Source organism: Ahaetulla prasina, chromosome 7 (assembly GCF_028640845.1).
Source record: "Ahaetulla prasina isolate Xishuangbanna chromosome 7, ASM2864084v1, whole genome shotgun sequence".
NCBI lineage: Eukaryota > Metazoa > Chordata > Lepidosauria > Squamata > Colubridae > Ahaetulla > Ahaetulla prasina.
In genome coordinates this window covers 100,640,958-100,657,367 of record NC_080545.1, presented here as the reverse complement: position 1 = coordinate 100,657,367, position 16,410 = coordinate 100,640,958, and the positions used below count along the sequence as shown (strand labels likewise).

The following is a 16,410-nucleotide window of genomic DNA, read 5'->3' as shown; positions in this document are numbered from 1 at the left end:
GTTGTGGCCCAGGCCCAAATGGGTAGTAAGAAACTCAGTCCGTGAAAAAACAAACAAACTTTATTCGAACAGAACATACTTCATTCCCAGCATCGTTCGGCTCAAATTCAAACAAATGCCTCCCAACACAAATTCCTCAGTTATCTCGCAAACCTTGGTCCAATTAGGCAAACTGCCAAAGGCCTTTCTTGACAAATGTCCAGAAGTCACAAAAATAAATGCAAGACGTAGACGAAGCAGAAGACGAAGTTACCAACGTTGTTTTCCAGCAAAGCTCAAATACCATTGCTGGTCTGTTTTAAGCCTTATGGGAGGAACCAATCATCTCTTGGCCCTACTCCTGAGTCATCCTCTCTGCTTGAGCTGCTCTTGCCTTCTCGCAGCTCTTCTCATGCGTGCATTAGGAACAGGCTCCTCCTGTTCCTCTGCCTCACTGCTGTCAGCCTCTGGAGTCATATCATTCCCCGATGGCCCTGGCCCCACCTCAGCCTCATCGCTGTCCAACTCCGTTGCCAGCTCCGCAGGCTGCTGGCGGACCACAACAGTTTTATCACCTTACTTCCCCCGCCCCGTTGTGTCTTGTCCGCTCTCACCGCAGCCGGGGTCTGCTTATCTGCTCCCGAACACGGAGGAATGTATGCCTCCCGGCCCCAGTCCTGGCTCCATGCCCAGACAAGCTGCAGAGGAGGGGGCACCTCCCGGTCCCAGCCCTGGCTCCATGCCCAAGCAGGCTGCAGAGGAGGGAGCATCCCCCGGCCCCAGCCCTGGCTCCATGCCCAGGCAAACGGAGCAGCTAGACCCCTCCCCCTCCTCCACAGCATTTGAGCCTGAGGAAGGTCAATTACCAACAGCTGCAGACTGGAGTGACCCTCGCATCAGAAGACTGGATAGGCGGAGGCAACAGAAGGAAGGGAGGGGCAGGCCTTAATGAGTGCTGAGTCATGGAGCCACACCCCATGGCCTATATAAAGGATCTGCTTTCTGGCAGTCTCTGAGTTAGGCAAAGTCTAAACATATCTTGCTGAAGTCACTTTCTGGTCTCCTGCCTGCTCTGAGGACTTTGCTAGGACTTTGGGCAGAGCTGCAGAGGCACGCCTGATTCGGATTTCCCTGACCCGGCCGTCAGCGGAGGAGTGGGACACGACACCCCCAGGTCATTAAGTGAATCATGTAGACATTAAGCTTCCCTTATCAGAAGGTTGTGAAAGGGGATCTCATGACCCCGGGATGACACTGCGACTGTCATAAATACGAGCCAGTGGCCAAGTGTCTGAATTTTGATCAGCTGACCGCGGGGAGGCTGCCACCGTCTTGAGTGTAAAAACCGGACGTGGATCACTTTTTTTTCACTCTTTTGCACCTTCGAAGAGTCACTAAGCAAATGGTTGTAAGTCGAGGACTACCTGTACGTGAGCCCTGCTCAACTGGAAAATAAAAAACAAAGGTTTATTAAGGTTGTTATCACGAGCTTAGCAAAGAGGAGTTAATGAAATCCAGCAGGTGGGTTGGCCGAATTGGAGTAGGTTGAGGGATCGGGGTGGGTGGGTTGAGTAGCCCTGGCAATTCCGGAGCCCCCTACTCACCATTCCCTTGCATGCAGGTCCTGATGGAGACCCTCGGCGCCCTGGGGGCTCAGTGCCGGTGGGCTGCTTGCAACATCTACTCCACCCTCAACGAAGTGGCGGCTGCCCTGGCTGAGAATGGTAAGGAAGGATTTGTCTTTCTCGGGGGGGGGGGGTGACCCCCAAAACAAGCTTTGAGGGTGTTGGGACGGAAGCTGTTCAGCCATGAGCAGAACTGGGGGGGCGGGAACGACATGAAGGTCTTTTGGGGCGATGGCTTTTCTTCTGCCTATTAAAAGGAGTCCCCCTTTACTCCGCCCCCCGATTTCTCTTTTAGGATTTCCTGTCTTTGCCTGGAAAGGAGAGTCGGAGGACGATTTCTGGTGGTGCATCGACCGATGCGTCAACGTCGAAGGCTGGCAGCCCAACATGGTGAGCGCCGGGCCCCAAAATCTGCCGGGGTGTTCTGTCTCCTTCCCCACTTCGGATTAACAAGCTGGCCTTCAGCCAGTGGATTCACGGCTCTTATCAGTCCTGGCAGAGAAATCGCAGCTGCCTGCCAAAGTTCAAACAAATGACTCACAGAGTAAGACTTTCAGCTCTTTTTGAAACGGTTCAGCTAAACTTTTGCTTCCCGTGGAGTGAGAGCAGTCCCAAGGCTCCTTATATATCCTGTGGGGTGGGGCTCCTGCCCCACCCTTCCTTTTGATGACGCCGCCTCTCTAATCTTCTGAAGCGCGGGTCAATTCAAGCTTGACTATTATTATTATCAGCTGGGTCTGAAGGCGTAGCCTGGGGAAGGGAGGAATCAGGGGATGACGGCCTCATTACGTCCTCCGACTGGTCTGGTTCTGGCTCCTGGAGCCGAGCCAAAGGAATCGGTGCTCCCGAGGTAAGCCTTACCGGCCCTTCCCCCTCACTCTCAGAGTCACTTTCAGGCACGGGGGCCAGGTTCGGGGGCTGGAGTCACAACACGGGGCGACTGGCATCACACGGAAGGGGCAAGTGCCGGTTCAGTGGGACTTGAAAGAAAGGGGTCGTTTTGCTTCTTAAAAACTTCCCCAGGCGCAAAAAAGATCCACCAGATTTTGGGGTGGGGGTGGGGTTGGCATTTGGGAGCCTCTTATTTCATCATCCCCAAAAAGGGTCCATATCAGAGAGCCAGTTTGGTGTAGCAGTTAAGGCATCAGACTTAGAAAGTGGGAGATGGTGAGTTCTAGTTCCGCCTTGGGCCTGAAAATGGGATAGGTGTCTTTGAGCAATCACCAGGAGATGGTGAATTCTAGTCCTGCCTCAGGCTTGAAAGTTGCCTGGGTGTCTGGCCAATCACCAGGAAACTGGGATTTCTAGTCCCACTTTATGCCTGAAAATGGGATAGGTGTCTTTGGGTCAATCACCAGGAGATGGTGAATTCTAGTCCCATTTTGGCCTGAAAGCCACCTGGCTGACTTTGGATCAATCACCAGGAGACTGGGAGTTCTAGTCCCGCCTTGGCCATTAAAGCTGCTGGATGTCTTTGGGCCAATTACCAGGAGACTGGGAGTTCTTGTCCTGCCTTAGGCCTGAAAACAGGATAGGTGTCTTTGAGCAATCACCAGGAGATGGTGAGTTCTAGTCCTGCCTCAGGCCTGAAAGTCGCCTGGGTGTCTTTGGCCAATCACCAGGAGACTGGGATTTCTAGTCCCACTTTATGCCTGAAAATGGGATAGGTGTCTTTGGGCCAATCACCAGGAGATGATGAATTCTAGTCCCATTTTGGCCTGAAAGCCACCTGGGTGACTTTGGATCAATCACCAGGAGACTGGGAGTTCTAGTCCCGTCTTAGGCTGGAAAGCGGAGGGGGTGAGATAACACCCTGCCCACCTCACAGGATTGTTGTTTGGGAGAAAAATAGGAGCAAAGAGCACAGGCAGTCCTCGACTTAACAACCACAACGGAGCCCAGGATTTCTGTTGCTAAGTGAGACATTTGTTAAGTGAATTTTGCCCCATTGTACGACCTTCCTTGCCATGCTTGTTAAGCAAATTACTGCAATTGTTAAATTAGTCACACGGTCGTTAAGTGAATCCGGCTTCCCCCCCTCTCTTGACTTCGCTTGTCAGAAGGTCGCAAAAGGGGATCGTGTGACCCCAGGACACTACGACCGTCATAAATACGAGTCACTTGTCAAGCATCTGAATGTAAATCACGTGACCACAGGGATTTTGCAACCCCCGTCGTAAGTGTGAAAACTGCTCCCGAGTCACTTTTCGCAGTGCTGTTGTAACTTCGGTCACTAAGTGAACTCTTGTAAGTCGAGGACTGCCTCATTAGATATGTCCGTTGCCTTGATTCCCTTATAAAGTAATAAAGGCGGGATGAAAAATCTAAGAAATAAAATAATAAACGGAGCACCCAGCAACCAACTGAGAACAGAGACCGATTTTCCTTGCCTGGAACTGATTTGCCAGAGACACTTAAAATAAATTCTGTTCTCAGCACAGGGTTGGACTGGATGACCTCACTGGCCTTTCCAAGTCATATCTTCCCCCAGTTCTCAGGTCACAGGAGATGCTTGTTGTTAATGTGCTTATTACTTACCTTGCATATATTATTTGGAGAAAATAACCTATAATTACAGTGCAGGGCTAGAAGTGACCTCTGGGTGCCCCCCCCCTTCCCCGAGGGCCTTGGAGGTTCAGATTATTAAGTAGGTGGGACCAATGGGTGGACCCTGGGAAAGGTTAATGAGAGTTTTTGGACAGGGCAGCGGACCGGAATGCAATGTTCCCATGATCCTGGGCCAAAATCTTGACTTCTGCTGGGTGCAAACACAATGAGACGTTAATGCTTCTTCCAGCAGACGTGGCCAATTCAGAGTTAGAAGAGTGGCTTTCCTCATCGTTGATGGGGAAGAGAATGGAGAAAACACAACGGGGCAACACAACTTCAGTTTCCGTAGAAGAAAATATGTGTAGCTCGGGGTTCAACCGTGGGGTCCCGGGTGCTCCCTGAGCTGGGTGGTTTTCTTGCAGGCGTTTCATGACCCAGCTAGGTAACATCATCAGTGCTGGGATGGAGGAGGAGGAGGAGGACTACTTCTTCTTTGAGCTCCTTGGTGCTCTCTGAGCTTGATTGTTTTCTTGCAGACGTTTCATGACCCAACTAGGTAAGATCATCAGTTCTACGAGGGAATGGAGTTTGCAGAGTGGAGAAGTAGTAGAAAGGGAGGAGGAGGAGGAGGAGGAGGAGGAGGAGGAGGAGGAGGAGGACTGCGGGGTCCTTAGTGCTCTCTGAGCTTGGCTGTTTCCTTGCAAACGTTTCATGACCCAACATGGTCACATTCGCAAACTCCACACTCCTTCGCACTGATGATGTTGCCAAGTTGGGTCATGAAATGTCTGCGGGGGAAAAACCACCTAGCTCAAGAAGCAGCAAGGATGTCACCAAACCATGTTTACCGCCTTGTTGAGATCAGTTCCTCCCATCTGTAGACAGACATCAAGGTGGAAGCTCCAAAGCCAGGTTGGGTTCTTCTGCCGGCCAAAGGACCCCACCCTCATCTTCCTCCCCCAGGAACGGGTCAATTTAGGCTGCATACCACGTTCTCGTTTTCCCATAAAAGATCAGGAGAAACCTGCCAGAAAATGCCACTCTAACTTATTAGGGCACTTCAAGAAGGAGAAGTGGATTATACAACATTCTTAATTAACTGGAGATTAATGAGCTGGAGCCTTGAGTGCGAAGGAAGGTGGGTGGGAATGGCGGGGGGGAGTTGCTGGGCGCTGTTGTTGCCAGGCTGGTAATCCGTTGAGTTAATAGCCAGCGTGATCTGGGGGGGGGGAGGCTGTTTCCCTAAATTGAGTTTTGCAAATTGTTCCATCCCAACCCAAATGCCTCTAAAGCAGTTTGACTCTCAACCTTGGGAATTTTTAAGATGGGTGGACTTCAACTCCAGGGGTGAAATCTAAAAATGTTCCCTACTGGTTCTGTGGGCGTGGCTTGGTGGTCAGATGACTGGGTGGGCGTGGTCAATAACAATAAAGAATAAAAATAATAAACAAAGTATAAAAAACAATAAGAGGTACCAAAAACCAACTTTCACACTTTACACATACACAACACAACACAACTGACTCACACACAATGTAAAAGCAGCTGCACTTCACACTTCACACAGCCACAAAAAGCTCAAAAACCAACTTTCACACTTTACACACACACAACACAACACAACACAACTGACTCACACACAATATGCCACATACAGCTTTCTGAGATTTTGTGTGTTTGTGTAGTTAGAGTGAAACACTACAGAAACACACCAAATCTCAGAAAGCTGCACAAATATTTTATTTTATTTTATTTTATTTTATTTTATTTTATTTTATTTTATTTTATTTTATTTTATTTTATTTTATTTTATTGTGGACTTCAATTCCCAGAGTTCCTCAGCCAGCAAAGCCAGCCAGCATTAGTTGATCCCTGAGGAAATAGATTAGCTAAGCAATTGATTCTGTCTGGCTGAAAGTGAAACTGGGGCTTTCTGGCTGGAAAAAAAGCCATGCGTTCATCAGTAATCAGGTAAGTGCCTTAGAATCTCTACTTTTACTTGTAGAAAACATGTTTTCTACAAGTAAGAGTACAAGTAAGGTTCTGCTGATGAGGAACTCAGGTGAGATCGCCAGAGGAGACTTTAATATATTTTTTTTAAGTTTAAAGTCTCTGCCGATCTCAGCTGAGGGGCAGGATCCTCAAAGGCTTTTTTTTACTTTTAAAGGCATGTTTTGGCTGAAGCAAAACCGGCTTTTAAAAGTAAAAAAAAACAACCCTCTGCTGATGGGGCGGCTCAGCGGGGGGGGCAGGGATTTTTGCTACCAGTTCTCTGAACCAGCAGCCGCCATCGCTACCGGATCGTGCAAGCCGGTCCGAACCGGGAGCATTTCATCCCTGTTCAACTCCCAGAATCCCCCAGGCAGCATGGATAACTGAGGAATTCTGGGAGTTGAAGTCCCCAAGTCTTAAAGTTTCCACGTTTGGAGAGTCCTGATTCAGAGCATTGTCTCTCAACCTTGGGAACTTTCAGATGGGTGGACTTCAACTCCCAGAGTTCCCCAGGCAGCGTGGATGGCTGAGGGATTCTGGGACTTGAAGTCCACAAGTCTTAAAGGTGCCAGGTTTAGAGAGCCCTGATCCAAAGCCATGTCTGTCAACTTTGGGAGCTTCTAAGATAGGTGGACTTCGACTCCCAGAATCCCCCAGCAAGCATTGTTTACAGTTGAAAGTTCACAAGGTTGAAAGACACCACTTTAAATGAGTCCTTTGGGAAGGAATCAAGAGGCCGACCGAAATGAGCACTATTTCAAGAAAGGAGATTCGATAGACACTCCCGAGAAGAAATAAACTCTATTTTATGAACCTGGAGGGAGTGACTTAAATATAAAGTTTTAATTAATTAGGATGGATTTTTTTTAAAAAAAAATGATATATGTACCAATAGAAAGCTTTAACCTACCGTCGTTTTGTATGTCTAAAATGAGTATATGTGTAATATACGCCTGTCTACCAGTTTTTTTAAGTAATGCTGAACAATATTCCAAAGTTTGTAAAATATTATGGACTAGATTTGAAAATGCGAGAATGAATGATATGTTATCCGCCACAGCAAAGAGAACCAGAGATGGATAAACTGATTCTTTTATCAAAATAACAGATTATATTTAATTTTGACTCTATTTTGAAATGGCTTCCGGATTTTGTGTTTGCAATGAGAAAAATATATATGAAACTTTGATTCTGTTTTTGTAAACCAGACATACTTATTATTATAGAAATGGCTTGTGCGTACTGTTGTGTAAAAGCAAAAAAGTTGTGGTTGTAATGTTGTTACCTTCTACTATGTTAAAGAGAGTCGGAAGCCGGTGCCTTTTTCTTATTTTTCTCCTGTTGCACTACATCTCTTCTTTTTCCCTCCCTCTCTTCTTAACTTTTCCATGGTTTTTTTTTCCTTTGTATTTTATACTTTGATAAACTAATAAAAAATGTTCAATCACAAAAAAACAGGTGGGCAGAAATGCCAAATCCAGTCTAAATGTCTGGCCAATTGTGCAGCTATCAGTAATAATAATAAAACAGAACAGAACAGAATAGAATAGAATAGAATAGAATAGAGAATAAAGAATAGAATAGAATGGAGAATAAAGACGAATAGAATAGAGAATAAAGAATAGAATAGAATAGAATAGAATAGAATAGAATAGAATAGAATAGAATAGAATAGAATAGAATAGAATTCTTTATTGGCCAAGTGTGATTGGACACACAAGGAATTTGTCTTGGTGCATAGGCTCTCAGTGTACATAAAAGAAAAGATACTTTCATCAAGAAAGGGCCTCTGGTGGCTCAGACTGCTAAGACAGTCTGTTATTAACAGCAGCTGCCTGCAATTACTGCAAGTTCAAGCCCCACCAGGCCCAAGGTTGACTCAGCCTTCCATCCTTTATAAGGTAGGTAAAATGAGGACCCAGATTGTTGGGGGGGCAATAAGTTGACTTTGTATATAAATATACAAATAGGATGAAGACTATTGCTAACATAGTGTAAGCCGCCCTGAGTCTTCGGAGAAGGGCAGGGTATAAATGCAAATTTAAAAAAAAATCATAAGGTACAATATTTAAAGATAGTCATAGGCTACAAATAAGCAATCAGGAAACAATATCATTCAAAATCGTAAGGACACAAGCAACAAAGTTACAGTCAACACCGTCTGCGAACGGCCCGAGAGGAAGGAGGAGAACCACCGATAAACGGTGCCTCCCACCCCCTATTTAGTCAGTAGTTTGACAGTGTTGAGAGAATTATTTGTTTAGCAGAGCGATGGCATTTGGGGAAGAAACTGTCCTTGTGTCTAGTTGTTCTGGTGTGCAGTGCTCTGTAGCGTCGTTTTGAGGGTAGGAGTAATAATAATTATTATTTCAAAATTGTTGCCGTAGCCACACAGTCACATCAACCTGTGGTCCATTTTGTCTTGCAGATCCTGGATGATGGTGGAGACCTCACACACTGGATCTACAAGAAGTACCCAAACATGTTCAAGAAAATCAAAGGCATAGTCGAAGAGAGTGTCACCGGGGTCCACAGGTAAAAATATATTTGAGACAGGGCGGCCATTGTATCCTTGGGATCTTTTTTTTTTTTGATAGGTACCTTGCTCAATAGTAGTACCTGTGAGAGGGATCTTGGAGTCCTAGTGGATAACCATTTAGATATGAGCCAGCAGTGTGCAGCAGTTGTTAAAAAAGCCAACACAGTTCTGGGCTGCATAAACAGAGGGATAGAATCAAGATCACGTGAAGTGTTAGTGCCACTTTATAATGCCTTGGTAAGGCCACACTTGGAATATTGCATCCAGTTTTGGTCGCCACGATGTAAAAAAGATGCTGAGACTCTAGAAAGAGTGCAGAGAAGAGCAACAAAGATGATTAGGATAAAACATATGAAGAACGGTTGCAGGAACTCGGTATGCCTAGTTTAATAAAAAGAAGGACTAGGGAAGACATGATAGCTGTGTTCCAATATCTCAGGGGCTGCCACAAAGAAGAGGGAGTTGGGCTGTTCTCCAAAGCACCTGAGGGTAGAACAAGAAGCAATGGGTGGAAACTGATCAAAGAAAGAAGCAACTTAGAACTAAGGAGAAATTTCCTGACAGTTAGAACAATCAATCAGTGGAACGACTTGCCTGCAGAAGTTGTAAATGCTCCAACACTGGAAATTTTTAAGAAAATGTTGGATAACCATCTGACTGAGATGGTGTAGGCTTTCCTGCCTGGGCAGGGGGTTGGACTAGAAGGCCTCCAAGGTACCTTCCAACTCTGTTGTTATGTTATGTTATGTTAAAACCGCGAGTCAAATCGACCCCAAAATTTATGTTCTCAAGTGAGAAATTTGATAAGTGGGAGTTTTGCCACCATTTTACGACTTTTTTCCTCGCATTTGTTAACCGAATCAACTGCGGTTGTTAAACTAGTCACACAGTTGTTGAGTGAATCTGACTTTGCTTGTCGGAAGGTCGTAAAAGGGGGATCGTGCGACCCCAGGATGCTACGACCCTCAGAAGTTTGAGTCAGTTGTCAAGCATCCGAAAGTAAATCACGTGACCACAGGGAGGTTGCAAGAGTCGTAAGTGTGAAAAATGGTCTTGTTGCTTTTTTTCATTCCCGTGGTAACTTCAAGTGGTGGCTAAACAAACTGCTGTAAGTCGAGTAGGCCCCAGCTATTCTCCTTTGTGGTTAAAAAAATAAATAAATCCATTCACTTAATGGATAATAAAAGGATTAAATCCATTCCATTCTCCGTTATCGAACCCATTCGCTTCGTTGAGAATCAGGTTACAGGTTGACCCTTTGTAGCTTTGATGGGAGAGTCTGCAAACTTGGCTCTTTGAAGACTTGTGGACTTCAACTCCCAGAGTTCCTCAGCCAGCGTTGCTCTTTTAAGACTTCTGGACTTCAACTCCCAGAGCTTTGCTGGCTGAGGAACTCTGGGAGTTGAAGTCCACAAGTCTTCAAAGAGCAAAGCTGGCTGAGGAATTCTGGGAGTTGAAGTCCACAAGTCTTCAAAGAGCAAAGCTGGCTGAGGAACTCTGGGAGTTGAAGTCCACAAGTCTTCAAAGAGCCAAGTTTGCAGACCCCTGACCTGGGCCAATCGAGACCCACCCTAGAAGCCTCAAGAGCAGCAAAGGAAATTGTGGAAAACTGATTGTGTGTGTGTGTGTGTGTGTGTTTTGTTTTGTTTTTCAACTTCTTGCCAGGTTGTACCAACTCTCCAAGGCCGGCAAGTTGTGCGTTCCCGCAATGAACGTCAACGATTCAGTCACCAAACAGAAGTTCGACAACTTGTACTGCTGCCGGGAATCTATTCTGGATGGGTAGGTCCCCTGCTGTTGAAGTCTTCTCCCAATCTTCTTCTGCAGGTGGTCCTCGCCTTACGGCCCAACATTTGTGTTGCCGAGCCGGACAGTTGTTAAGTGAGCTTTGTCCCATTTCGTGAACTTTCTTGCCACCATTGTTAAGGGAATTGTTGCAGTTAAATTAGTTAACACTTAATTTTCCTGAAAGTGAGAACAATTAACCAGAGGAACTCCTTGCCTCTAGAGGTTGTGGATGCTCCATCCCTGGAGGTTTTTAAGAAGAGATTGGACAGCCATTGGTCTGAATTGGGTCCCCTGCTTGAGCAGGGGACTAGATGACCTCCAAAGTCCCTTCCAATTTAATCAAGGAGAGAAGCAACCTAGAACTAAGGAGAAATTTCCTGACAGTGAGAACAATTAACCAGTGGAACTCCTTGCCTCCAACACTGGAGGTTTTTAAGAGGAGTTGGACAACCGTTTGTCTGGAATAATATAGGGTCTCCTGCTTGAGCAGGGGGTTGGACTAGAAGACCTCCAAGGTCCCTTCCCGCTCTATTCTGATTGAGTGACCTTAGAAGCCGACGTCGTAAATAAAGGAAAGGAACCAAGGATCAGAAACTGGAGCAAGAGCCACGCTCCGTCCCGCGGGGACCGTGATTGAAAATGGGAAATCGCTCCCTCCCGGCGTTGTTAACCTGTTTTCCGCATTTGCTAAAAATAGATGGGAATATAGGCCACGCAGGGCCAAGCAGAAGAGGCTCCGCTCCGAAAGGAAGCGCATCCTTCCGCAAATCCATTTGGGGGGAATGGGGGCTGGGGGTGGGGGAGGCGGTCGTCTCGCAGATCACCTGTCAGAAATGAGGACGTGGCAGAAAACCCAGAATCCAGGATTAGATCGGAAGCCGCGAAGAGCCCTTTTAGGAGACTCAGAGGCAGGGACGCAAAGGTGGAATGAACCGAAATAAAAGACAAAGCGATTGAACGGTTATTAAAAGAATGGGGAAGGAAGAGGATATTGCTGAAGTTTGGTTCATTTTTATTTATTTTGTTTTTTACACTTTTAGATCCAGTGGCTTTGTAAGAGGCAACAGGCGCTGGCTGTTGGAAGTTGAAATTTAAGCTTAAATTTAAACTTAAGTTAAAGTTAAACTTCCTGTTACTTTTACCGTAACCGCAGGTCGATACGTCTCCCCTCTCCTGGTCCTGATCCCTCATTGTACAGCTCCAGTTGTTTCTAGGTTTGCATTATTTCTAGGTTGTGGGGTCCTGGGTTCTCTCTGAGCTTGGTGGTTTTCTTGCAGACGTCTCATGACCCAACTAGGGAACATCATCAGTGCTTGAAGGAGAGGAGGAGGAGGAGGACTGTGGGGTCCTTGGTGCTCTCTGAGCTTGGTGGTTTCCTTGCAGACCTTTCATGACCCAACTAGGGACCATCATCAGTGCTAGGAAGGAATGAGAGTTGCTCACACCTAGAAAGCAGATTCTTCTTATCTAGAACCGTGCAAATACCAACCACACTGTGGCGATCTGGCCAACTGTTTCAGTTGATCCTGCAGTCCGTAAAGAGACGTGGGGGGGGGGGGAAGAACACAGAAAATGTTGTGTGTGTGTATCTGAGGCAGCCTTCACACCTGCCCCACCAATTACAGCTCTTGTGAAAGCTTTCTGCCCCGAGGAATTTGGTCCTGTTAATATTCTGCAAAACTCTGCTTGTAACATCTTGGTGGAAAGGCAACCCTCCGCAGACCCCTTTCACCTGCGCTCCCGAGTCTTGGCAGCACCCGTCATTCACCTGTTTCGACATGTGTGATTGGCGCTGCGCCTTCCTTCCTTTCATCCATCCATCTGGAATAATTGCGGGGCTTCTCTTTTTCTCCCCAGCCTTAAAAGGACGACCGACATGATGTTTGGAGGGAAACAGGTGGTCGTCTGCGGCTACGGAGAGGTGAGTCCGGACCCGTTTTGCCTTTCAAACGGCGCTCAGGGATTTTCCTCCCCAGGTGACAAGGAGTGACCGCCTCTGCTCCCAAGGTTCCTCCTCTGGAGAGCTGCAGGCATCGCCAGAGAAGGGCTCCTCCTGGCCCCCTGAGCCTCCAAATTCTGCCTTGGTGCCCATGAGTGCTGCCACTGGGGGAGAAGGGGGGGCAAGGGTAGCCTTTTGAACTGTGAGGTCAGGGGTGGGGAAGTACAAGATAGCAAGCGGTCAAGACCAGGATTTGCCCACAATCGGGCAGAAGGATCTCTTCCTCTGGATGGAATCTCTTGCAACTCCCCCTGCTCTCTTAAGTCAGCGTTCGTGACCTGGCAACGTTTAAAGTATGTGGACTTCAACTCCCAGAATCCTTCCTTCCTTCCTTCCTTCCTCTCTCCCTCTCTCCCCCTCTTTCTTTTTCTTTCTTTCTTTCTTTCTTTCTTTCTTTCTTTCTCTTCCTTCCTCTCTCCCCTCTCTCTCCTTTCCTTCCTTCCTTCCCTCTTTCTCCTCCCTCCCTCCCTCCTTTCCTCCCTCTTTCTTTCTTCCGTTTCTCTTTTTTTCTTTCTCTTCCTTCCCTCCTTCTCTCCCTTTTGTCCTTCCTTCTTCCCTCTTTCTCCTCCCTCCCTCCCTCTTTCTTTCTTGCTTGCTTGCTTGCTTTCTCTTTCTTTCTCTCTCTCTTTCTTTCTTTCTTTCTTCTTCCCTCCCTCCCTCTCCTCCGTCCCTCACTCCTTTTCTTCCTTTCTTCTTCCCTTCCTTCCCTCATTCTTTCCCTTTCTTCCTTCTTCCCTCTTTCTCCTCCCTCCCTCTCCTCTCCTTTCCTTCCCTTCCCTGCCAGCCCTCGCCATTCTGCCTGGGGAATTTTGGGAGTTGAAGTGTAGCTATCTTAACAGTTGCCCAGGATGGGAAGCTCTGCTCTAAGTGATTTCTCCAGAACGCTGTTCTAACTCAGGGGTCTCCAACCTTGGCAACTTTTAAGACTTGTGGACTTCAGCTCCCAGAGTTCCTCAGCCAGCTTTGCTTTGCTGGCTGAGGGACTCTGGGAGTTGAAGTCCACAAGTCTTAAAAGTTGCCAAGGTTGGAGATTCCTGTTCTAACTCACCTGGCTTTCTAACGAGATCCGGCTTCCCTCTGTGCCTCTCCCCCCCTCTCCAAAAAAAACAATTTTTTTAGCTTCTTCTGCAGAAAAACTCACAAAACCCACACCCCTCACTTCCCCTGTGGGGATCTTTGTCCATCCACAGACCGATTGCTGCCCTTCCTGGACTCTCTCGGGCTCTCCAGAAGGAGAGAGAGAGAGTGGGGATGGGGAGACATCCCTTTGGACTAAATGTGTAGCTGCAGAGGGCTGGGGATGGTCTGCTTGCCTTCGGTCTCCCCTCTCTCTCCAGCCTCCTCCTGACCTCCTCCTCCTTTGCTCCAGGTGGGGAAAGGATGCTGTGCGGCCCTGAAGGCCATGGGCTCCATTGTGTACGTGACCGAGATCGATCCCATCTGTGCTCTACAAGCCTGGTAAGGACCAAAAGGCGGGGGAGGGAACTGCCTCGCGGGGAGGGGGGGATGGACTAGATTAACAGGGGTCTCCAACCTTGGCAACTTTGAGACTTGTGGACTTCAACTCCCAGAGTTACTCAGCCAGCTTTGCTGGCTGAGGAACTCTGGGAGTTGAAGTCCACAAGTCTCAAAGTCGCCAAGGTTGAGGAATTCTGGGAGTTGAAGTCCACAAGTCTCAAAGTCGCCAAGGTTGAGGAACTCTGGGAGCTGAAGTCCACAAGTCCCAAAGTCGCCAAAGTTGGAGACCCCTGGACTAGAAGACCTCCAAGATCCCTTCAGGCTCGATGAATCTTATCATTTCTTTTTTTTTTTTGCTGCTTCTGCCCCTTTGCCTCTCCTGGGCCAGCCGGGGCTAAGAGGAACGGCTAAGCTTTGTCCTGTTTTACGACCTTCCTTGCAACTGTCGTTAAGCGAATCGCCACTGTGAATAAGTTATGAACCCGGTTGTTAAGCAAATCCGGCTTCCTCCATGGACTCTGCTTGTAGGAACGTCGCAAAAAAAACGATCACCTGCCCTTTGGATGCGACGGTCATAAGTATGAACCAGTCGGCGAGCATCTAAATTTTGATCACATGATCACGGGGAAGCTGCGAAAGTCGTAACTGTGAACAACAGTCCTTTTTTTCAGTGCCGTTGCAACTCTGAATGGCCGCTAAGCGAACTGTTGTACGTTGAGGACTAGCCGTAATGGAGCTTGACCAGTACGGTTGCAAGTGCTGACGGCCGTTAAGCGAGACGGCCTTGCTTAAGGACCCCACCCCTCCTGTTGTCCCTGATGCAGCCATTAAAAAAAATGTGTGGGTTGTTGTGGGTGCCCAGCCATTTCAGCCTTACACACAACCACAACTTGCTGGTTTCCGGCCCCAAGTGGCAAAGGGCTGCCCGGAATATGAAATGGGGGGGTTGAATTCTTATATTTGGGGTTGACTTTTCTGGAGACCCGTCCATGAATCTCAAGGTTCGGGTTTTTTTCTCCCTTCTCCCAGCATGGATGGCTTCCGTCTCGTGAAACTCAACGAAGTAATTCGGCAAGTCGACATCGTTATCACCTGCACAGGTAACTCCCGGGGGAAGAGGGGGGGGTCATGGGGGAGAGGGAGGGGGCCTTCACTTCCAGGCAACCTGCAAGAGAAGAGCCCTGAAGAGCCGCTCCTGCAGGGTGGAAGAGGCGCAGCCCTTTCATGGGCTGGCCAAGGAGGAGCCTGATTGACAGCTCTGCCGCTGGCTCCCCGTTTTCTTTTACAGGCAACAAAAATGTAGTGACCAGAGAACATCTGGACAGGATGAAGAACGGTTGTATTGTTTGTAACATGGGACATTCCAACACAGAAATTGACGTGGTAAGATGTAGCTTTCCCTCCTTCCTTCCTTCCTTCCTTCCTTCCTTCCTTCCTTCCTTCCTTCCTTCCTTCCTGTTTCCTTCCTTCCTCCCTTCTACTTCCTATTCCTTCCTTCCCTCCCTCCCTATTTGTCACCTTCCTTCCTTTTCTCCTTCTCTGTCCGTTTCTGTCCTCCCTCCTTCCCTTCCCTCCTCTCTCCTTCCCTCCCACTCTTCTTCCTTCAAGTTTCCTTCTACCTCCTATTCCTTTCTTCTATCTGTCCCTTCCTTCCTTCCCTCTCTCTTTGTCACCTTTCCCTTCCTGTTTCTCTTTCTTTATCACCTTCTTTCTCTTTATCACCTTTCTCTCTCCCTCTTTCCCTTCTTCCTTCCAGTTTCCTTCTACCTCCTATTCCTCCCTCTTTGTCTCCTTTCTTCCTCCCTCCCTCCTTTCCTCCTTCCTTCCTTGACTTGTCTAATGCCCACAGTGGTTAGAACGCAGTAGTATTGCAGGCAAACTCTGCCCACAGCGGGCTCAAGGTTGACTCAGCCTTCCCTCCTTCCGAGGTGGGTCAAATGAGGACCCAGATTGTTGGGGGCTATTATGCTGAAAACTGTAAACCGCTTAGAGAGGGCTGAAAAAACACCGTGAAAGCAGGATATACAAGTGTAAAGCTATTCCTCCCTCCCTCCCTCCAAAGAACCCACACACACACACACAAATGGCCCATTGGAGTGTTCCAGGGTCTTATCTAAAGCCAGTTTCTCTCAAGTTCTGCCAATTTCCTGGCTGGGGAATTCTGGGAGCTGAAGTCTACACAGCTTAAAAATGGCTAAAGTTAAGCGGAATTGCTCTGAAGCAGGGGTCTCCAACCTTGGCCCCTTTAAGACTTGTGGACTTCAACTCCCAGAGTCCCTCAGCCAGCAAAGCTGGTCCCTTTAAGACTTGTGGACTTCAACTCCCAGAGTCCCTCAGCCAGCAAAGCTGGTCCCTTTAAGACTTGTGGACTTCAACTCCCAGAGTCCCTCAGCCAGCAAAGCTGGCTGAGGAATTCTGGGAGTTGAAGTCCACAAGTCTTAAAGGGGCCAAGGTTGGAGACCCCTGCTCTGAAGAGTTTG

At 47.8% G+C, this 16,410-nt stretch overlaps 1 protein-coding gene across 2 annotated transcripts in view; it reads left to right on the top strand.

Moving 5' to 3' along the window:
- AHCYL2 (adenosylhomocysteinase like 2) overlaps window positions 1-16,410 on the top strand; it is a 92,323-nt gene that overhangs the window by 70,432 nt on the left and 5,481 nt on the right. Inside the window, exons 5-13 of one of the 2 annotated variants that reach the window (XM_058190153.1) lie at window positions 1,601-1,703; window positions 1,900-1,994; window positions 8,575-8,681; window positions 10,351-10,467; window positions 12,331-12,394; window positions 13,842-13,930; window positions 14,960-15,030; window positions 15,219-15,330; window positions 15,371-16,140. In XM_058190153.1, coding sequence (XP_058046136.1) covers window positions 1,601-1,703; window positions 1,900-1,994; window positions 8,575-8,681; window positions 10,351-10,467; window positions 12,331-12,394; window positions 13,842-13,930; window positions 14,960-15,030; window positions 15,219-15,330; window positions 15,371-15,761 — 1,149 coding nt within the window. In that variant the 3' untranslated portion in view covers window positions 15,762-16,140. Of the gene's footprint in view, window positions 1-1,600; window positions 1,704-1,899; window positions 1,995-8,574; window positions 8,682-10,350; window positions 10,468-12,330; window positions 12,395-13,841; window positions 13,931-14,959; window positions 15,031-15,218; window positions 15,331-15,370; window positions 16,141-16,410 lie in introns of those variants that run through there. The other variant, XM_058190154.1, reaches the window with a different exon arrangement.